The 22,916-nt window shown below is 34.2% G+C and overlaps 3 protein-coding genes across 3 annotated transcripts; 1 reads left to right on the forward strand and 2 right to left on the reverse strand.

Annotated features, from left to right (window-relative positions):
• Positions 1–63: 63 nt before the first annotated feature.
• Positions 64–3,813, reverse strand: LOC121223040 (probable receptor-like protein kinase At5g24010). The gene has a single exon (XM_041103968.1). The coding sequence runs from the start codon at positions 2,133–2,135 to the stop codon at positions 303–305; it is 1,833 nt and encodes a 610-aa protein (XP_040959902.1). The 5' UTR covers positions 2,136–3,813; the 3' UTR covers positions 64–302.
• Positions 3,814–9,694: 5,881 nt separating this feature from the next.
• Positions 9,695–10,228, forward strand: LOC121223167 (uncharacterized). Its single transcript, XM_041104260.1, has one exon. It carries the CDS (start codon positions 9,695–9,697, stop codon positions 10,226–10,228), a length of 534 nt encoding a protein of 177 aa, XP_040960194.1.
• A 4,486-nt stretch (positions 10,229–14,714) lies between these two features.
• On the reverse strand, positions 14,715–16,546 carry LOC107913329 (cytochrome P450 81Q32). Its single transcript, XM_016841883.2, has 2 exons — positions 15,637–16,546; positions 14,715–15,556 (listed from the first exon to the last, which is right to left on the reverse strand). Exons 1-2 carry the CDS (start codon positions 16,516–16,518, stop codon positions 14,936–14,938), a joined length of 1,503 nt encoding a protein of 500 aa, XP_016697372.1. The 5' UTR covers positions 16,519–16,546; the 3' UTR covers positions 14,715–14,935.
• Positions 16,547–22,916: the final 6,370 nt, after the last annotated feature.

The following is a 22,916-nucleotide window of genomic DNA, read 5'->3' on the forward strand; positions in this document are numbered from 1 at the left end:
GTTTAATCCCTGATATTTTAGTTGGTTTGAAAATAAGGGATTAGCAAAAACCAGTTTCCTAGAAATTGCTTGCTTTTACATTCAAAAACATCACTTGAATATCACCCACTAGAGTTGATAATTTTGGACAGAATTGCACTACACATACACAACATGAAAATAAGGCTGTATTAATACAAATGTGCGTGAACTCAATGAAAGTCTTAGAAACAATATACATTCAACATCAACATAGTGATAGAACAGACAAATTACTAGGCAGAGGACTATCTGCCATCATCAATCTTCAGCTGGGAGAAGACTCAGAAGACTCCACTAGATGTTGTGGCAGAACCATCATCCTTTTCCATAGGCACATAATCTTTCTCCATTGGGAAGCTGTTTGACAGTAAATGCTGAAAAGTTGGTGATGATGAGTCCAGAGAAGGATCTATGGCGCTGTCCTCGTGGGGCTCTCGGCACACTGCAGTTTGCTGTAGCTGCAATGTGTATTTCAAGTCCCAGTAGACATCATGCATTGTAGGCCTGTTGGCTCCAGTGGGCTTCAGACATTTCTCAACTATTTCACTGAATTTCCTCAGTGAATTAATATTAATCTGGCCTGCCACTGAAGGATCAATAATCTTTTCAAGTTCCCCTTCTTTTAACCAAGACAATCCCCACTCAGCTAAATTTATTTCTTCCATCCTTTGGGAGGTAAGGATAGCTGGTCTAGCACAATGCACTTCCAGGAGTACCACACCAAATGAATAAACATCAGATTTTTCCGTGAACTGAAGGCATTTAAAATACTCAGGATCGAGATAACCGAAGCTGCCTTTTACGCCTATGCTGAGCTCAGCTGGATCAAGCAGACCTGATTTGGAAAGGCCAAAATCCGCAACCTTTGCTACATATCCTTTATCAAGCAATATGTTTGTGGACTTAACATCACGATGAATGATTCCTCCATCTGAACTGGTGTGGAGGTAATGAAGACCCTCAGCTGTTCCGATACAAATTTCAAGCCTTTGATTCCATGTCAATGAAGATAATATAGATGATTTCTCCAGATTCTGATGCAACTTGTAAAGACGGTCTCTGAGATTCCCCTTCTCCATGAACTCATACACCAGTATCATCTCAGGCCCTTCATTGCAATACCCAATCAGGGCAACAAGATGGCGATGTCGAATCCTGGATAGAACCATAACCTCAGTTTGGAATTCTGGAAGGCCCTGACCATGTTTTGACTCGCTTCTTTTCATTGCCACTTTGAGACCATTCCGTAGAGTTCCTCTATAAACCTTACCGAAGCCTCTTTTCCCAATCAGCAATTTGGCCTCGAAGTTTTTTGTTGCCACTACTATTTCAGCAAAAGACATCTTTAACTGAGGGGGATTGACAGATCTTGTGCCTGTTCCAAGATAAGAGCTCATTCTTAGAAAACGAAGGGTACGGACACCATACGAAGTCTTGCACAACAAGGAGAACACCAACAAGCCACAGATAACAAGAAACCCAACGACTGAACCGGTTATGATAAATATTGCACGCTTCTCTTTTGGTTGCCTTATTTCTAGTTCCAAGCCTGGTTCTTTGATAAACTCCATGATCTCGAGTCCACTCAGGTAAGCATATATATCTGTCGCTAATTCCTCCCCAAGGACAACACTAATACCAATAAAGTCAGAATCACCCGAGTCAACTACAAAATCATAGTAGAATGGAATTGCTGTAAAACCAGAATCCTCATTAGGACTAATTTCTTGTTTGTACTTGCTGTATATAAAGAGACTGAAATACACTGTGTTAACCCCCGGAGCAATAATGTCACAAAAACGAGCCCGAACAAGATGACGGGCATTCTTACTGACTTTGAAATGCCAAGTAAGGTTAGTAGAATTTGATGCTTGTCCATCATTTAAGATTATTTTTCTGCAAGACATATAAACAGCCTTTGGAACTAAGTTTTCAGATGCTAGAGTAAAGTTTTCGTTAGGTATTTCTTCATCAACATAGTTTACCTTACCATTCTGCAGATAGGTACACCTTTTTGATGAATTTCCAATAAATATATAGTCATCATCAGCTAACCATACTGATGCCACAGCACTTTGGTCACTAATTGATTGACCCCCAACATTAACCCTCATAACTGTTCTAAGTACCTGAAAGGTCAAGCCTTTGAAAGGACCCTTATTTCCTGTTGAAGTAACATGAATTCGGTTGTCCTTAAGATTTGGAACACGAAAACCTTCTATAGCATTCACAAAAGCAAAAGATGTTCTAAATGCAGGGATGAAGTAGATTCTAAAGCTGGCTGAATTGATAGGCACCAAGAAATCCTTGATCAAAGGGAAAGAAGTAATGTTTCTGAAACTAAGATTGGATACCAGAGACTTATTGGAAGCTGAAACATTGAATAAATCATCAGCTAGATTACCTTGTTGGACAAGAATGGAAAAAAATGAAGGCGTACCGCATGCAGGCCTTTGTCAGTGATGTCGAACTCATACGAAAATGGGCGTCTGTAAAACCTTGTTGTTTTGTAGAGAGACAACTCTGTTGTGGACTGGTTAGTGTCTTGGACAGATTTGCTAATTTCAACAGAGAAGGAATTGGGATTCTTGTCACCAACAAACTTCCTGTTGCCGCATTGTGGCAAACTAGAACCCGACCCACAGTTGATGAAGAATTTATCTGGAAAATTATAAGGATGGGACAGAATTGGAACAGGATAAAACTGGAGTGTTAGAAACAAAGGTAAGAGTAAGTAAAGGAAGAGCAACTTTTCCATTGAAACTGGTTTGTTCCCTGTATACTGGAAGCTATAAGTATATGTCTAAGCATCAGGAATCAATTGCAATGAATAACAATAATGACCAAGGGAGGGGCAGATGGAAAGGGAAGACTTTGGTTGACCTTATTTATGGAGGAGGGTTCATGAATTTTTTTCTTGTTTTTGGTTCTTGTAGTATTTAAGTACATAAAAATATCCTAAAACTACTGGAAAAGTAGCACTAGCATGATTAATTAGACATCAAGTTGTAGTTTGTATGCATGTATATGTTAGCCTACAGGACTAAGCCTAGGAGACAGTGGTCTTGGACAACCAACACAAGACCCATATACGTCGACATGGCTAAGAGAAACACACTTTTCACTATGGCTAAGAGGATCCGAGGACATGTGTTCATATCATATTTAGTTGGAGTTTATTGCCTTGCACACTAAGATTCATACTGGATGCTCTATACTCAATCTACTCGGCACATCGAAATCCAGGTAAGGTTCTACCTTAAGATGACATCGCTCATGCCTTTAACAAAGATCACCTTGCACAATCAAGTTCAACATGTTTCTTCCACTAATTCGCCTAAAACATTAAAAAATTACTCCTCTACTATAACTATCCACGTACATAGGGTTTTTATACTGAAATAGGTTAAAAAAAATTTAGTATTGAAATAGGTCGTCAGAAAGATTATTTACAAAAATAGTACATTTTTTGTATTGGCGTCTATATCAGAGGCGCCAATAAATTAAAAAATATTAAATTTTTTTAATAAAATATAATTAATTTTTTTCCCGGGTCAGTAAATGACCCGGTATAATACAAAATAGTGGTGCCTATCTCAGAGGCGCCAATGGTGGTGCCTATCTGACAGGCGCCATTAGTGATGCCATGTTGAGAGGCGCCAATGGTCTTATTTTTCTCTATATATACCCCCGAAACACAGACAATTTTTAGCAGAGGAACAAAAATAAGAAGGAAGGGAGAAGAAAAAAAGAAAGGAAAAGAAGAAGAAGGATAAGGTATTTTAGTTTATTTCTTTTTAAATAGAATGTAGAGTCTTGTTAGTAATTTTATTATTTGAAAGTTATTTTGTTAGGTTATTAATTTTGTTAGCTTCTGAATGAAAAATTTTGCATTAAAAATTTTATGTAATTTTTTTACATTTCGAAAATGTTTAAAGAAATTTAAAATTTTTTTAACAGATCTAGTATTAAAGATGGAGAATTAGATTTTTCATCTATGTTTCACACACCCCAACATACGGATGAGGATAACATTGATCACCGTAATCGCCCGTAACGTGAGCGTCGAGCTCCACAAAAATATACCCCTAGAACCACACCATCAAACCATCAATTTTAGGGGGTTTTGTAATATAAACAACCTCATATTTATGTAATGAATTTTGTTGGCATTTTATTTATCAGATGGAGATAATTTTTTTGCGTTTGCAATTTAAATAGTCAACTCTGTATTTATATAATGACTTTTTGCCTTTTATGTAAATAAAATTTTATGGTTTTTTTATTTTGCAATTTCAAATTGCTCCATAACTGCAACAAATTGTAGACAAATTTGTGATTCAAACCATCAATTTATGTAATGAAGTACATATCAATTTCTACCCGATTGAGACGATTGTCCAACATGGTAGTTTCAGAGCGGGCATTTACTCCGATTATGACCGGCTAATCTGCATACGCCACACAGCTTCCCGTCAGATTTCTCTCTAATGTCCATTTCGTTATGGATTCTGGATGATTGCGGATGACATTTCGGGTTCCTACGCAACCTTTTGCCTGAGACAAGCTCGAAGGTCGTCGGAGGTACCTCCCAAGTAGATAAGTCAGGAAGCACGGGGAACTTGTTTTCCCATACACGCAACGTGCGTTCGATGGTGTACACTTCATCGATAAATTATTCTACATTGAGCCCAACTTTAGCACAAGCTGCCATGACATGTGCACATGGATAATGAAGTGTTTGAAACCTCCTGCATTTGCACCGTCTATTTCGGAGATCAACTCCGTAGGACCTAAGTGGTATACCGGGTCGACGACCGATGGTCTCTGTAACTCGAAATGTTTCATTATGTCGTGAATATACTTCTACTGTCATTGACCTCGCCATCCGACAGTTTGCAACCATTGCATCCCTAACATCTTCGACAAAGATGTGTCTCGCCTCCATCTGGTTCACTTGTTGCTGACCCATTCTTGGCATCAAGGTAGCAAACCTGTAGAACATAGCCGAGAAGATAGATGAAATTGGAAGATGCCGTGTTTTTAATAACACAGTGTTGATCCCCTCCACCAAGTTTGTGGTCATTTGACCATAACAAAAGCCCTCGTCAAAACTTTGAGCCCATTGCCACAGCTTCATGATACCCAACCACTGCCGGAAAGATGTGTTGGTTTGACCCTCATGTCACTCTCAAGTCGGGCCATTCTTTGGCGAAAAATGTGTGGCTCTAGCTCGAGCACTGCATATGTATTAAGAAAATTTAAGTTACGGTATTGTTCTAAAATATTTTACCTTATATTGAAAAGATAAGGTAATTCTTTACCCATTCTCACAACTTGTCTCTTCGAGTCTGCATTCCTATAATCTCGCTGGAAGTTAGCCGCGATGTGCCGGATGCAGTAAACAGATCTCCATGGTACACCGGAACGCCTAATGGCTGCAATTAATCTATTCCTTCTATCGAAGATTATGCAAATATTATCGTTGCTAATAACATACCTCCGCAGGTTGGTAAGGAAGAACTCTCACGATTCCATGTTCTCCTTATCGACGATGAAAAATGCTATCAGGAGCACGTTCCTGTTGCCGTCTTGAGCAACAATAAGAAGTAGGATCTGTGTGTATTTTCCATATAGCCAGATTCCATCTACTTGCACAAACGATTTACAGTGGGGAAATGCGCGCACACATTGATCAAACGTCCAGAACATCTGATGGAAAATTCTTTTTCTCGATTGTAGTTGGTCATCTGGCCCGTAATAAGATCGTGTCTGCAACTCAATTACAGTCCCCGACATGTGTTCCCTTATAGCGGCTATCCATCCTTATAACTCATTGTACGATGTATTGAAATCTCTGTACAATTGCTCCATTACCATCTGTTTAGCTATCCATGCCTTCCGGTATGATACTCGATACTGGAATCATGCTTGTATTTCGGTAATTAGTACCGAAACTTTAATGGCCGGCATGCCATCCTCATTCACGCCTTCGTCGTCAATATCATCCGGGACCTCGTCCACGACGGGATCACTCTCACTATCAACTTCGTAATCAACAGGATCATTACTATAGTATACATCATCACCAACCACATCAGTATCGGCTGCAGCATTAAGATCAATATCGATCCCGTGTATAGTGTATTGACTATCAACATCAGATACCGGAACCACCATACATGGCGCTTGAACTCCATCTTCTTCACCTAATAGAGTGGGATCTTCAGTTGCCTCCACACCGGCTAACTCAGCAAATAACTGAATCGGTGCATTTTGGTTGCTCCGAGTCCCACAATAAAAAGCGACCATTGTCTCCATGTCTTCATCATCTACAAGTTCCATTTCGATAAATTTTATTAGATCTGTCGAAACTAGAAACTTGTAAAAAAATTTTGATATCCTTCTCCCACAACGTCTATAAATTTTTTCACTAATTTTTTCCTTCATATCATCAAATGAGATATTTCTATTAAATCTCATTGCTACTTGTTTGGACATTCAAATATACATCCCACGGTTGTTGTCAAAATTACTCTATCGAAATAAACGCATACAAAAAACTGATTCTCCATCTTCAATACTAGATCTATTAAAAAAAAATTAAATTTCTTAAAACATTTTCGAAATGTAAAAAAATTACATAAAATTTTTAATGCAAAATTTTTTATTCAGAAGCTAACAAAATTAATAACCTAACAAAATAACTTTCAAACAATAAAATTACTAACAAGACTCTACATTCTATTTAAAAAGAAATAAACCAAAATACATTATCCTTCTTCTTCTTTTCCTTTCTTTTTTTCTTCTCCCTTCCTTCTTATTTCCGTTGCTCTGCTAAAAATTATGTCTGTGTTTCAGGGGTATATATAGGGAAAAATAGGGTTTTTTACTAAAATAGGCTAAAAAAATTTTTGTACTAAAATACGTCGTCAGAAAGATTATTTACGAAAATGGTATACTTTTTGTATTGGTGCCTATCTCAGAGGCGCCAATGAATTAAAAACTATTTTTTTAATGACGCCTATGAATGAATATTTTATATTAAATTTTTTTATAAAATATAATTAATTTTTTTCCCGGGTTAGTATATGACCCGGTATAATACAAAGTAGTGACGTCTATCTCAGAGGCGCCAATAAAGGTGCCTATCTGAGAGGTACCATTAGTGGTGCCATGTCGAGAGGCGTCAATGGCTTGATTTTTCCCTATATATACCCCCAAACACAGGCATAATTTTTACCAGAGAAACGGAAGAAATAAGAAGGAAGGTAGAAGAAAAAAAGAAAGGAAAAGAAGAAGAATGATAATGTATTTTTGTTTATTTCTTTTTAAATAGAATGTAGAGTCTTGTTAGTAATTTTATTATTTGAAAATTATTTTGTTAGGTTATTAATTTTGTTAGCTTCTAAATGAAAAATTTTGCATTAAAAATTTTATGTAATTTTTTTACATTTCGAAACTGTTTTAAGAAATTTGAAATTCTTTTTAACAGATCTAGTATTGAAGATGGAGAACCAGTTTTTTGTATGCGTTTATTTCGATGGAGAAATTTTGACAACAACCGTGGGATGCATATTTGAATGTCGCAAACAAGTAGCAATGAGATTTAATAGAAATATCTCGTTTGATGATATGAAGGAAAAAATTAGTGAAAAAATTTATAGACGTTATGGGAGAAGGATATCAAAAGTTTTCTACAAGTTTCCAGTTTTGACAGATCCAATAAAATTTACCGAAATGGAACTTGTAGACGATGAATACGTGGAGACAATGGTCATTCTTTATTGTGGGACTCAGAGTAAAAAAAATACACCGATTCAGTTATTTGCTGAGTTAGCCGGTGTGGAGGAAACTGAAGATCCCACTCCATTAGGTGAAGAAGATGGAGTTCAAATGTTGTGTATGGTGGTTCCGGTATCGTATGTTGATAGTCAATCAACTATACACGGGATCGATATTTATCTTAATGCTGCAGCCGAGACTGATATGGTTGGTGATGATGTATACTATAGTAGTGATCTTGTTGATTACGAAGTGGATAGTGAGAGTGATCCCGACGTGGACGAGGTCTTGGATGATATTGTCGATGAAGGCGTGAATGAGGATAGAAACGTTAACGCGTCTTCAGTCGGAAACCAGATTCGTCGTATTGTGATACACAATATTCCTAGGGCACACATGTCTCGGATAAACCCCGATGTGGCACGGGCAGCCGAGTTTTTGGAGTACCCTGAAATACTACCTGCTAACCGAATGGGTGTATATTCTGATCTAGAGGAGTTGTGGTGGGCCAGAGATTTGAAAGCAAAGGAAGAATGCATATTTGACATTAAGCGGTATAGCATGAATATATCAGTAGATTATAATGTCATCGTGCCTAAACCAACATTATATATTGGAGAGTGTTGGAGGTCGGCAGAAGGCTGCAATTGGTGGATACAAGCTACATTTATCCAGAAGTCGCAGATGTAGGAAATACGAAAATTGGTTGGGCCTCATACATGTACTTCAACACATATGACAGAAGATCATCGAAAACTTGACTCCAAAACTATCTGTACGTGCATCATGCCAATGGTGAAAGACATGCCGACCATTAAAGTTTCGGTACTGATTGCCAAAATACAAGCACGATTCCAGTATCGAGTATCATACCGGAAGGTATGGATAGCTAAGCAGATGGCAATAGAGCAATTGTACGGAGATTTCGATGCATCGTATAATGAGTTATAGGGATGGATAGCCGTTATGAGGGAACACGTGCCAGGGACTGTAATTGAGTTGCAGACACGATCTTATTATGGGCCGGATGACCAACTACAATCGAGAAAAAGAATTTTCCATCGGATGTTCTAGACGTTTGATTAAGGTGTGCGTGCATTTCCCGCTGCAAACTGTTTGTGCAAGTAGATGGAACCTGGCTATATGAAAAATACACACAGATCCTACTTCTTGTAGTTGCTAAAGACGGCAACAGGAACATGCTCTCGATAGCATTTGCCATTGTCGATAAGGAGAACATGGAATCGTGGGAATTCTTCCTTACCAACCTGCGAGGTATGTTATTAGCAACGATAATATTTACATCATCTCCGATAGAGGGAAATGATTAATTGCAGCCATTAGGCGTTCCGGTGTACCATGAAGATTTGTTTACTGCATCCGGCACATTGCGGCTAACTTCCAGCGAGATTATAAGAATGCAGACTGGAAGAGACAAGTTGTGAGAATGGGTAAAGAATTACCTTATCTTTTCAATATAAGTTTTAATGTTTTAGAGCAATACTGTAACTTAAATTTTCTTAATACATATACAACGTACGAGCTAGAGCCACACATTTTTCACCAAAGAATGGCCTGACTTGAGAGTGACATGGAGGGTCAAACCAACACATCTTTTCGGTAGTGGTTGGGTACCATAGAGTCGTGGAAATGGGCTCAAAGTTTTGACGAGGGCTTTCGTTATGGTCAAATGACCACAAACTTGGTGGAAAGGATCAACGCTATGTTATTAAAACCACGACATCTTCCAATTTCATCTGTCTTCTCGACTACATTCTACAGGTTGGCTACTTTGATGTCAAGAATGTGTCAGCAACAAGTGAACTAGATAGAGGCAGGACACGTCTTTGTCGAAGATATTAGGGATGCAATGATTGTAAAATGTCGGATGGCGAGGTCGATGACAGTAGAAGTATATTCACGACATAATGAAACGTTTCGAGTTACAGAGACCATTGGTCGTCGACCCGGTATACCACCTAGGTCCTACGGAGTTGATCTACGAAACAGATGGTGCGATTGCAGGAGGTTTCAAACACTTCATTATCCATGTGCACATGTCATGGCAGCTTGTGCTAAAGTTGGGCTCAATATAGAACAATTTATCGATGAAGTGTACACCATCGAACGCACGTTGCCTGTATGGGAAAACGAGTTTTCCGTGCTTCCTGACCTATCTACTTGGGAGGTACCTCCGACAACCTTCGAGCTTGTCCCAGACAAAAGGTTGCGTAGGAACCCGAAAGGTCATCCGCAATTATCCAGAATCCATAACGAAGTGGACATTAGGGAGAAATCCGATGGGACGCTGTGTGGCGTATGCAGATTAGCCGGTCATAATCGGAGTAAATGCCCGCTCAGAAACTACCATTTGGACAATCGTCTCAATCGGGTAGAAATTGATATGTACTTCATTACATAAATTGATGGTTTGAATCATAAATTTGTCTACAATTTGTTGAGTTATTGAGTAATTTGAAATTGCAAAATGAAAAAAAACATAAAAATTTTATTTACATAAAAGGAAAAAAGTCATTATATAAATACACAGTTGACTATTTAAATTGAAAACGCAAAAAAAATTATCTCCATCTGATAAATAAAATGCCAACAAAATTCATTACATAAATATGAGGTTGTTTATTACAAAAACCCCTAAAATTGATGGTCTGATGGTGTGGTTCTAGGGGTATATTTTTGTAGAGCTCGACGCTCACATTGCGGGCGATTACGGTCATCAACATTCTTCTCAACCGTATGTTGGGGTGTGTGAAACATAGATGAAAAATCATGTCTCAAATGCCATCGATGAACTTGAGCTGGGAGGAGAGGAGTACGACGGCGGATACGGGCCGGAAGGAGCGGAGTACTGAGGTGGATACGAGCTCGCGAAATAGTCATCACCCCCAATTCTAGATGATAAGAACTATCCCTAGAATGTAGTTCTGTCTCTGGCACTGGTTCTGGCTCTGGTGCATGATGCGGATCTGGAAGGGGTTGCGTAATTCGTGTCTTATACGGAGGGACTACCATCGACCGCCTACCAAGCAGAAATGGTTTCCCTATCTCATAGTACCACTGTATGTATTCTAACGAGGGCTGCAAATCTAGAGCACAATCCATCTGAGGTACCCTCCTGAACCGGTTGTTCCACATCGTAATATATTCTTCGTGCACTTCTCCCTAATTATATCCATACCTCCCCCTCTTTCTCATCCTATGGATCTCCCTCAATTGTATTGGCAGTGTCGGGATATACTGTATGCAACCGAACTGCCGGAGTACTCGATTGCCATGATACCACTCCACTGCGTCAAAATTTATAATGGGTGCGCTAATGCACCATAGGTTTGAGTGGACGTGGGCAGATGAGGGGATAGCTGCCATAATTTCTAGAACAGAATACGACATCCAAATGAACTGCACAGTTAATAACATTGTTATATTAACGCGGGTCGAGTGAGATAAAATAATAAAATTAAGTTTATATTGGAAAAACTTACCCCCTCTCCAGCATGATTCTCAATCATTAAACGGTATATCAGAACCGTGTATGACCTCCCGATACCCAGATTAGTACTCAATCTACGGAAACAAATTGTTAGAATAATATATTATAAAAAGTCAACTAATTATTATAACGAGTAAAAATTCATCACCTATTAACGAGTGGAAATATATATGATTGATGACTAATGGATGCCAAGAATGGCATCTGGTAAAGTGCCCACGACTGCAGCAGTATGAGGCATCCACCCATGTCAACCGCAGAAGGATCTGTCGTCCGACAAAGTTCGCGATACAAAATGGCTAAAACTGCGAACCCCCAACTGTATGAACGAGTGTTATGCAAATTGGATAATAGGGGTAAGTACATCAAGTGGACCTTACTGCCATTTGCATCCGGCATGAATACACCCTCTATAAGGTGCATAATGTAAGCTCAAACGGCCTGCATCACCTCCCATTCATTAGCATTACTTGGCAAATGCTCAAAATTGGTCTTTAGCCATGAAAATCTCAAACTGGTAAATTTCCCTCACTTGGCGAGCGTCCAAGTAATTCATAGCAAAAGGTAGCCGGCCTAGAGATTGAACTTACGCCCGTGACCGCATTTCCGTCTATGGGAAGCCCGAGCTGTACTGCAATATCCTCTAGAGTGACGGTACACTCTTCGCACGACAAATGAAATGTGTAGGTCTCCGGACGCTATCGCTCGAGTAAAGTGGAAATCAAGTCGTATCGCAGATCAAAAGTTCGGATCAATGCCGCTGATCCGAACCCGGCTAACTCTAACTATGGTATTAGGCGTTCATCTGGCTGAAACCCTACACTATTAACACGGCCACTCAATATGCGGTACGGACCCTGACATTATTAAATTAGCAAAATAGTTAATACAATATAATTTAATTCAACAAATAACATGAGTATCAAATAAAAATTTTATTACCATCTCGTTAATAGTACTTGATATGTGATTACTATTATTAATCAAAGAACCCATTTCCTGCAAATCTATAATTAAAAAAATGAATTCATTTAATTTGTTTCAAAAAATCAATAAATACTGTTAAATAAATACAAAATCAAATAAAATTACATTGTATAAAAGTTACATTATATAAAAATTAAATGAGTTAACAACAACTATATGATTAAAAAAATCAGTTATAATTAAACTTTTAATAAATTGATTTTTAATTTTTTTATAAACTTATATGTTAAACTCACCAAATACTAAACTAAACACAATAATTTATAGCTTAATCCTAAATTACTAATAAATTAAATTTTAAATAATTACAAACACAAAAATTTATAACATAATCCTAAATTACTAACAAATTAATTATAAAATAATTACAATAATCCTACAAAAAATACGATATTACAATAGTCATACAAAATTACAAAATTACAATATTCATACAAAAAAATTACAATATTCATAAAAAATTACAATATTCATACAAAAAATTAAAATATTACAATATTCATACAAAATACTAATCCAAAACTATAAATACAAAATTAATTATAAAATAATTATAATATTCATACAAAATTACAATATTCATACAAAAAAATTAGAATATTCATACAAAATACTAATCCAAACTATAAACACTAAACATAAATAATTTATAATTAATAATTAATAACAAAAAATTCACAATATCTTAATTAAACTCTTTAAATTATAAAAAAATTATTTACTAAAATAATATATTACCTTTTTTTTTCTTTCTTTTTTTTCTTCTCTTCTTCTCCTTTCTCTCTTTTTTTTTTCTCTCTACCGTCCATTGCATGCTTGGGGACCATTTCCTTATAGGCTAAAAATTATGGTGTTGAAGGGACAACACCATGCTGCTCTTGCAGCGGTGCAGCGGTGGGCAGAAGGCCACCCATTGGCGCCTCCCTATGAGGCATTTTTAATGGTGCCTCTCTATGAGGCACAATTAGTGGCGCCTACCTGACAGGGGCCACCAGACCCGACCCGACCCGTTGATCGTATTTTGACCCGTATTTTTATTTAAATTTTTTTCAAAAAAATAAAAAAATATTTTATTCAAAAAAATTAATAGTTTTTAATTCATTGGCGCCTCTGAGATAGGCACCAATGAAAAAAGTATATCATTTTCGTAAATAATCTTTTTGACAACCTATTTTAGTACAAAATTTTTTTTTGGCCTATTTCAGTAAAAAACCCTAAAATAAGACCATTGACACCTCTCAACATGGCACCACTAATGGCGCCTGTCAGATAGGCACCACCATTGGCGCCTCTGAGATAGGCGCCACTACTTTGTATTGTACCAGGTCATTTATTGACCCGGGAAAAAATAATTATATTTTATTAAAAAATTTTAATATAAAATATACATTGGCGCCTATTAGATAGGCGCCATTAGAGAAAAAAATTAATATTTTTTAATTCATTGGCGTCTCTGAGATAGGTGCCAATAAAAAAAATGTACCATTTTCGTAAATAATCTTTCTGACGACCTATTTTAGTACTAAATTTTTTTAACCTATTTCAATAAAAAACCCACGTACATACAAACTTTTATTCCACCCTTATTTGTAATCCTTTTTAAAATTATTTTTATCCATTTTGTCTTTACTAATTTAAGTATCAAAACACTCTCCAAACTAGAGGTGCTCATGGGTCGGGCGGCCCGGCCCGGCCCGACGGTCCGCCTAAAATATGGGAGGGTTTAGGTAAAAATATAGGCCCGAAATATGAGCTTGGGCAAAAAAACGAGGCCCAATTAAAAAACGGGCCGGGCCTCGGGCACCACTTTTTTGGCCCGGGCCCGGCCCGAATATAATAAATATTTTTATTTTTAAAATTTTTTTAATTTTAAAATACTTTTAAAATACTTTTTTTAAAATTTTTTTAATTTAAAAATATTTTTAAAATACTTTTTTTAAATTTTTGTTTTAATTTTTAAAATAAATTTTTGGTATTTATTTAAAAAACGGGCCGGGCCGGGCCGGGCCCAGGCTTATAAATTTTTTCCGGGCCAGGCCCAGGCAAAATTCTAGGCCCATATTTTAGCCCGGGCCCGGGTCGAAAATTTTTTCTGAGCCTGGCCCGGCCCATGAACACCTCTACTCCAAACCAAACACCTTTTAATTCATTTTCATTTTTCACTGGATTTAGACTATCTCAATAGTATCAACCTTCTCAAGGCATCAGCAATATCAACTTAAAAACAACGTACTGAGCAGAATGGCTCACTGATCCAGTACCTTGCAGTTGGAATTTGGAAATAGTTTGGGTTGGTAATGTAAATTATTGTAAATCGGATAAATAAATAATTTTATAATTCGGTAGAAGCAATTAACTGCTACAAATAATTATATATGACCAATTGAATTAATTAAAAACACAGTGCGCAAAATTCAACATGTTTTTATAAATTCTACGTTACTCGGTTTTAAAGGTAGAGGCTATGAAATGAAACAACTCTTTTTGGTATGTTATACTAATATCTTATATCCATAGCATAGGATAATTAAAAATTTCATAAAAAGCAGCTTCCGACATTTATAGTCTAAACATTAAAACTAGATGAAAAAACATTATACGCCATATAATTTTGCAATATATAAAACTCTTCTAAGCTGCCCTATAAAGATCCTTGTGGAGGATGGCGCGTGCCTTGCACATCGCTTCCAATGGCTCAACTTTGGGCATGGTGACTCCTTTACCTTCGGTCATATCAATTTCTTCCACACCTACCCTTTTCCATTCGAAGCATTGGATCAATGACCCCAAAGTTAAGTTGACCATACGGTGAGCCATGCTTGCCCCAGGACATGCCCTCCTTCCCATACCAAAAGGCAAGTACTTGTGCCCATGATCTTTACTTTCACTCTCAAACCTTTCCGGCTTGAAACTCGACGGATCATCCCACAACTCAGGGTCTCTTTGTATCGCCCATGCATTGATTAACACAATGGTGTTGCTAGGCACATTATACCCACCTATGGTACAGTCATCGGATGTTTTATGAGGCACTAGAAGTGGGGCGGCCGGGTATAGTCTAAGGGTCTCCGACATGATGTTTTGAAGGTAAGGTAGCTTAGCAATATCCGATTCATCAATCAACCTTTCTTCACCAACTTGAGCATCGATTTCCGCCTTCGCTTTCTTCAACACCTCTGGGTTATTCAGTAAGTTCGACATGGCCCACTCTAACGTCACCGCCGATGTGTCAGTTCCGGCGAAAAGCAATACCTACAAAGCAAGGAGATGGTATCAATCATCATGTATATTTCCTTGGTGCCTTTTAAAAAACTGAGTATAACTTGACTTACAACTATAAGCCCTTTGATAGTCTGATCGGTGTAGTTCTCAGGCTCCGATTCTTGTAAAGAAAGGAGATGATCGATCATCATATTTCCTCCATTTGCATTTCGACGTTCATCGATTAGCCCTTGCAAGAAACCATCCATCCTCTTAAAGAGCTCCAACAGTTTCTTCTCATAATTACCAGCCCAATTCAGTATTGGCAGATAATCTGCCGGATTCCCTGCGCCAGAATATTCAACCACCTCTGCTATGAGCTCCCTAAACTCCTTTGCCTCACCGTCATCACTAACATCTTCACCAAAATATATCTTTCCGGCCATCATTCGCATGAGATTATTAAGTATCAAGTCAGTAAACATTGATTTAAGCTCTACCTTGGCAAAAGCTTCTCGCGAGTTATGAGATAGTTTCAACAACAATCTTCGCACTTCATCTTTTCTGATACCGTGGAACTTGTTGAGACGATTCGGTGAGAAGATTTCGATTGTACAAATACGACGGAGGTTACGCCAATAATCACCATATGGCGCGCTTACGACGGTGGTGTGGTTATAACCCAGGTGTTTGCTCAACAGCAAGTTGGGGCGATTGGCTAAGACGATATCGTTCTTGGTTAAGCATTCCTGGATCACTGAGAGTGATGAAACGACCACGGCAAGGCGTGAACCCAAGCGAAGAGAAAAGACTGGACCGAGCTTTTTCGAAAGCTGGAGGAAGGGACGGTGAAGAGGTGGGTTTATTAGCAAGTGAAGGTGGCCAATGATGGGAAGGGAAAGCGGACTGGGCGGCAAGTTTTCATGGCGATGTTTTGATTGAAACAATAAGTTGAAAGCCAGGAAAAGAAAAAGAAGAGCAAGAGATGAGTAAAAAAGGGTGGATTCTTCCATGTTTAATTTGGTTAAATTTCTAGTTCTAGTTGGGTCTGCTTAAATACAGTAATGTAATTAAAAAGATATTGACTATTGACTTACTATCTTCTCTGTCCTTAATTATCTGCATGCCGGTCAACATAATGTGTTTACTTTTTAGCGAAATTAGGTTTGATCATTCGGGACGAGGATGAAATTTCTACCAAAAACAAAGAAAAATAATTAAAATAATATTTCAAAGGTTTTCTATTTCTTTTTTGAAATTTATTCTTTAATTTTGAGTTAATAATAATTTTGGCCACTAATATTTGTATCTTTTGTCAAAATGGTCTTAATTGTATTTTTAATCTTTTTTTGGCCATCAATCTTTGTTCTTTTCTTCAATCTGATTTTTCTAACTGATTTAATGAAAGTACCTTTAAAAAAGTTAACGAGGATGATGTGCAATTTCATATGTGAAATATTTTTAATGAGATGTAATTTATTACTTAGATAATCCAATAAGATAATTACACGTAGAAAATAATAAAATAAATAAATGACACATTAAATTAAAAAAATTCTTAATTTTAAAAAATAAACATAATTATCTAAAAAAATTAACTCAGTAAAAAAAATTCCCAATAAACAAACGTATGAAAGATTAAAACCTTTTGTTCAAAAAAAGAAAGATTAAAACCTTTTGAAAGAAAAAAAGAAAGATTGAAACCTTGAATTTATTCATTAAATTTGTTAGAAAAAATAGATTGAAAAAAAAAAGGTTGATGGCCAAAAAAAAGCTCAAAAATACAATTAGTGCCATATTAACAAAACATGCAAATACTAGTGGCCAAATTTATTACTAAGTCTAAAAATTTTTATCCTTCCATTTAATTTTTCTGTTAAAGTTAACAATATTAAAGGTAAATTAATTTTTTTAATTCTCAATATTTACAATTTTTTGTCAATTTGATCCTTACCTTTTTAAAAAACAAAACAAAAATTAAAAATTAACTTTTTTTCATATTTTAAATGAAAACATAAAAATTGAAAATATATAGTTTTTTAAATTTAAAAATTATAATTTAAAAAATAAAAAGATTACTAAAAAAAATCTTTGAAATAAAAAAATAAAATGATTTTAAATATATATATAATAAATTCAATATTATCTAAACTAAATCGAACCGTCTAGTTGGATTAGGAATGGGGTGGGGTATTAGTCCAGTGAGAGAAAAAATCGGTTGACCTACTAATGGCTAATTGATCCAAACTAACAAATCAATTGAACCAACAATTAAATCGATTTTGAACTCGTTTGACCAATTGGCTCTTAAAATAACCGGTCCAGCTAGTTCAAAGCAAATAAATTATTAAAAATAAAAAATTTATTAAAAATAGTTCAATTGCGAGTTCAACTAAATTTTTTTAGCCCAAGTCAACCAGTCCATATCGATTCACGAGTCTACCATTTTAAAATTTTTTAAACTATTTTAAACTTCAACATTTATAGTTTTTATTTTCAATTTGGTCATATCGTTTAAAAGTTCATACATTTTTTTTAAAAAATTATTTTTTTCTTATTTAGAAAAACATAAAAATTTAAAATTAATTTTTTAAAAATTTAAAAATAAAAACTCTTTAAAATTATAAAAAATAAAAAGATTTTTAAAATCTAAAAAATTTCAAAATTCAATGTTATCTAAATCTAACTAGACTATTTGGATCAAGAACCAGTTGGGGTATTAGTCCGATAAGAGGTAAAAAATCGATTGACCCACGAACCGGTATAAAATGGTTGAACCGGGCTATAAAACTAGTTGAACTAATTTTTATATTTTTAATATTTTTTAATTTTAAATTTTTAATAACTTATTTGCTTTGAAGAGGCCAAACCTATTAGTCTAGAAACCAACTGATTAAAATAGTTTAAAATCAGTTCAATCAGCCTGTATTGGTTCAAAATTGAACTAGTTTTTTACATCTTGTGAGGAGGGAGAGGAAATTGAAGAATAGGAGGAAAGAAACTAAAGGTGAATAAGAAAGTATGATTATAGGAACTTCCAGGAGGAGATTGTTCATGGTTTCCACAGCTGAAATCAACCTTCAACTAATCCATCACTTCGATTTCACATTTAATAATCTTAATTGTCTATACCAAAATTACCACTTCCAAAACATCTCATTCGTTAAATGTAAATAATCAAATATGAAGGGGTGGCCACCCTATCTTTAATTTGATTTCCAGGTATTACCGGTTCAAGTTGAAAGTTGATCCTCCCCAGTCTATTTTCTATATTTCTAATTTATATCACATAAAATTTAAATATATAATATTACAATATAAATATTAACATACTTAATATAAAATTTGATTAAATTAAAATATATAAAACTATTAAATGTTAAATTAAAAATAATATAAATTTATTTAAAAAATTTAGAAAAAGTAATATTAGTCATACTAAAAAGAATTTCAGTTAGCCATTTACAAATACGAACGAGTTGGTGCAAAATTTTAGGCTAACATTTCAAGCTGGGGTTGGGGAAATATAAAGTAATGTTAGTATCATGTTTAAGCCTAACCCGAACCCGACTAGACTCAACCCATGAACACCACTAATTTAGAATAAAGTAGATTTTTTTTCATACAATGCCTAAACTATTTATAATTTTTAATTATTTAAAGTGGAAGATATTTTATGTTTAATGTTGTTCGAAGTCACGTTAAAACAACAATAATATCAACTAAACTAAAATCCAGTTAACAATAAAATAAAGGTTTTTAAGCAAAAAAACAAACAATATTGTATTTCTTTTTGCGCAATTATTTAGTATATAGGCGGTAAAATTTTTTTATTCCATAAATAGAGTTGAGATTTTGTCACAGGTATTATTTATTTATTTTTTAATTTTTAAATACAAATTAAATACACATGAAAAAAAATCTCAACACACTTGTGGAGTTAAATAATTATATGTTTTATACATATATTTAAATAGATAGAGCATAAATAAAAGAATTAATCAAAATAATAGTTTGGTTAATCAGTGAAGAAAATTATAAATTATATTTTATTTTTTCAATTATATATTTTCAAAATCAAAATATTATTTTATTTATCACATAAATAATTTTAAATTTAACTATTTTAAATATTTTTGAAAATATACGAACTATTTAATTAAAAGTATTGTTTTATTTAATTAATTCATAAAATTAACAATAAATTTGAATAAGCATTTGCAATTTTCCAAAATTATATGTGTTTAATCATTTTCTTATTTTTATATTTATAAATTAATAAAATGAAAATTTAGGGCTTTAATATATAATTTAAAAAATAGAAATCGATTTATTAATAAAAAATACCATTTAATTGTATAAAGTTTAAATCATGGTTGATAATTGAGTTGATATTAAAATACTTTAAGAAATAAAATGTGATGAAAAGGGCATATAAATCATTTTATATCTAAAATAAATTACTTTATCAAAAATGTTTATACATTGGGTTGGGTTTAATCTGTCAAAACCATTTTTTGAAAAAAAACGGGAGTCAATTTTAAAAAACAAAAATGGAGTCGCCACCAATCTCTTTTTTTTAGGTGTGATCGGGTCACCTTGAGATATTTGATTTACTAAAATAACGATTTTGGTCTACGAAGTTTGAGAAAATAGGTTTGGGAGTCGGTTACGCACGAGGAATGGTCATTTCCCTCTTAAAATCTTTATTGAAATTTATTATTTTGAAAACTAAAAAAATTTGGTCATCTTGCTTCAATGAAGAAATCGCAACCCCGTAAGTTAGGGTACGGTTCTTTGAAGTTCCGATGACAATATACGAATTTGCTTTTATTAAAAACCTCATCTTGAGATAACAAAATGTCAGATCCAGTGAGTTAGGATATAACATTTCAAATTCTCGAGATAAGCTTGGTTTGAAATTTTTATCAAAATTTTGTGTATTTGAAAACTAAAAATGTTTAGTCGTTTTAGTTTGACGAGAAAATTGAAACCCAGTAAGTTAGGGCACGTTTTCTCGAATTTCCAAAGACGACATGCAGCTTGCTTTCAATTTTATTTAAAAACATATGCTTTTGGAAATAAAAAGGTCATTTCGAGTTAGCAAAAAAATCAAGACCTCGTAAGTTAGGATACGATTTCCCGAAACCTCGAAACACATTATAAAGCCGACTCAAAATGTATTTATCTGATTGGTTTGACATAAAGAAAAACAATTAATAATGATTTCATACATTGAAATTTAATTCACGATACGATAAGGGGAAATAAGAGCGTAATTGCATGCATGGTATAATAATACATATCAAGAATATAAAATAATATGTAAATAAGAAAGAGCAAATTAAGGTATACATATATATAACAACAGCCTCACATCATATATTATGCTAACATTCAAAGGTTAATGAATTAGAAGTCAACCAAAGCACTAAACAAATTAACACATAAATTTATACAAGTTTTTTAGATAAAAAAATATTCACAAAAGGAAATTTAAAATCATCAATACAAACAATACATTATATGCATAGAATTTCAAAATAAATAATATATATGAATTTGAAATAGATTTAAAATGACAAAAAATTCTATGTGAAGAAATAATATCTAAATGAATTTTAAAATAAATATATTATAAGAAGAGAATTAAGATAAGTACATACAAGATAATATACATATATCCATTGATCTAACTAAATAATACATGAAAACTTTATGTAGATAATAATGTGTGCATATAGCAATATATAAAAAGTTTAAGTAAACAAAGCATATGATAAAATGGGGTCTTGAAGTACAAATTATGTATAAAATAGGTTTTTATTAAAAACATAAACATATTTAAAAGGAAACTTATAGTTTCTAAATATAATAATATGAAATCAAGATAAAAATATATATAAACTACGTATGAATATATAAAATAATATTATACAAAAATGTTATCATATAAATCTTTTAAAGCATAAAAAAATACAAGTGAATTTATAAAATAAAAATCATTAAAAATATTATATTGGATTTAAAAAAAATAAAATAGTACATTATAAAATTAAATAATAACATATGATTAAAAAAACTAGAATAATAGTACATAATAGAATAAAATTACATATAAAAAAAATTAGATAAATTGCCATAAAAATAATGCTAACGATAACAATAACAACAACAACAACAATAACAACAAATAATAATAAGATTAATTTAAAAAAAACAAATTACAAAAAGGATTAAATAACAAATAAAACCAAATCAATAGGAAATAAATGAAATTAAAATAAAATGGAGGATTAAACTGCAACACACGAATTACATGAGGGCCAGATTGGAAATATTCCACCTCCCAAAACGCTGCGCAGCGACATGGATTAAAATGCCATAAAGGTAAAATATCTGGGCCAAATTAAAAGAGGAACAACAGGCCTAATTAAAATTCATCGCAAAAAAGGAGGCCTAACTGCGCAAATTTCCCATTTAGGGCAAGAACGCACGGACCCTGCTTGCGGATCAGGTCGACGCGCGAATCTTGCCCTTATCCAAACGGCGTCGTTTCGGTATATTATTTAAACCAATTTATTTAACAAAAAGAGATATTTGCAACCAAAAAAATAAAATAAAAAAATCAATCTACAACTTTCTCTGCTAGGTTTTTTTCCTTAACCTAGCCCCAACCGCCACTACCTTGTCTTTGCCAAAGCTCCGCCGCGGATGGCGGTCTGAGGAGATTGGACCCTTGGTAATTACCTCCTTTCTTTCCCTTTTTATTATTCTAAAAAAATGAAATGAAAAGGAACGAAAAAAACTCGAAGAAAATAAAGAACGCTAAAATCACCTTTCGATTTTTTTGATTTCTCTTTTTGGAAAAATATCGATTTCTTCTTTTTTCTTCTATAAAATCCTCCATTTTTTTCCCTATATTACAGAAAACATTTCCTTTTCAGTCTAAAAAATTGTGAGATTCCTCTAAACACCTGTCTTGCTCAAAAGGAGATTTTGAGTCTGAAGCAGCGTCACTCATATCATTGATATCCGGGGACCTATGGTAGATGCCAAAGAATATATAAAGAATGTATAAATTTATGAATAATTATTTGTACAATATGATTATGAATGACTAAAAGAATGATGTGGAAGAAAATCCAAAAGAATGAAAGAATAATTACTCGAAAAGAATGAAAGAATATTGGCTCAAAAAAATGAATGAGAAAATGTATTTTATTAGAATAATGTCGTTCAAACATGAGCATATTTCACAAAGGAATTTCTATTTTTAGGCTAAAAACAATAAGGATCTTCTGAACATTACTCTGAATAAGCTCTAAAAACTATAGGGATCTCTTCTGCAGTCCAATTGTTTAGCTCGCTCCCAGGTTCGTAAGGGCGAATCTCTAGCAAGGTCTCTCCT

Source organism: Gossypium hirsutum, chromosome D11, assembly GCF_007990345.1.
Source record: "Gossypium hirsutum isolate 1008001.06 chromosome D11, Gossypium_hirsutum_v2.1, whole genome shotgun sequence".
Classification (NCBI taxonomy): domain Eukaryota; kingdom Viridiplantae; phylum Streptophyta; class Magnoliopsida; order Malvales; family Malvaceae; genus Gossypium; species Gossypium hirsutum.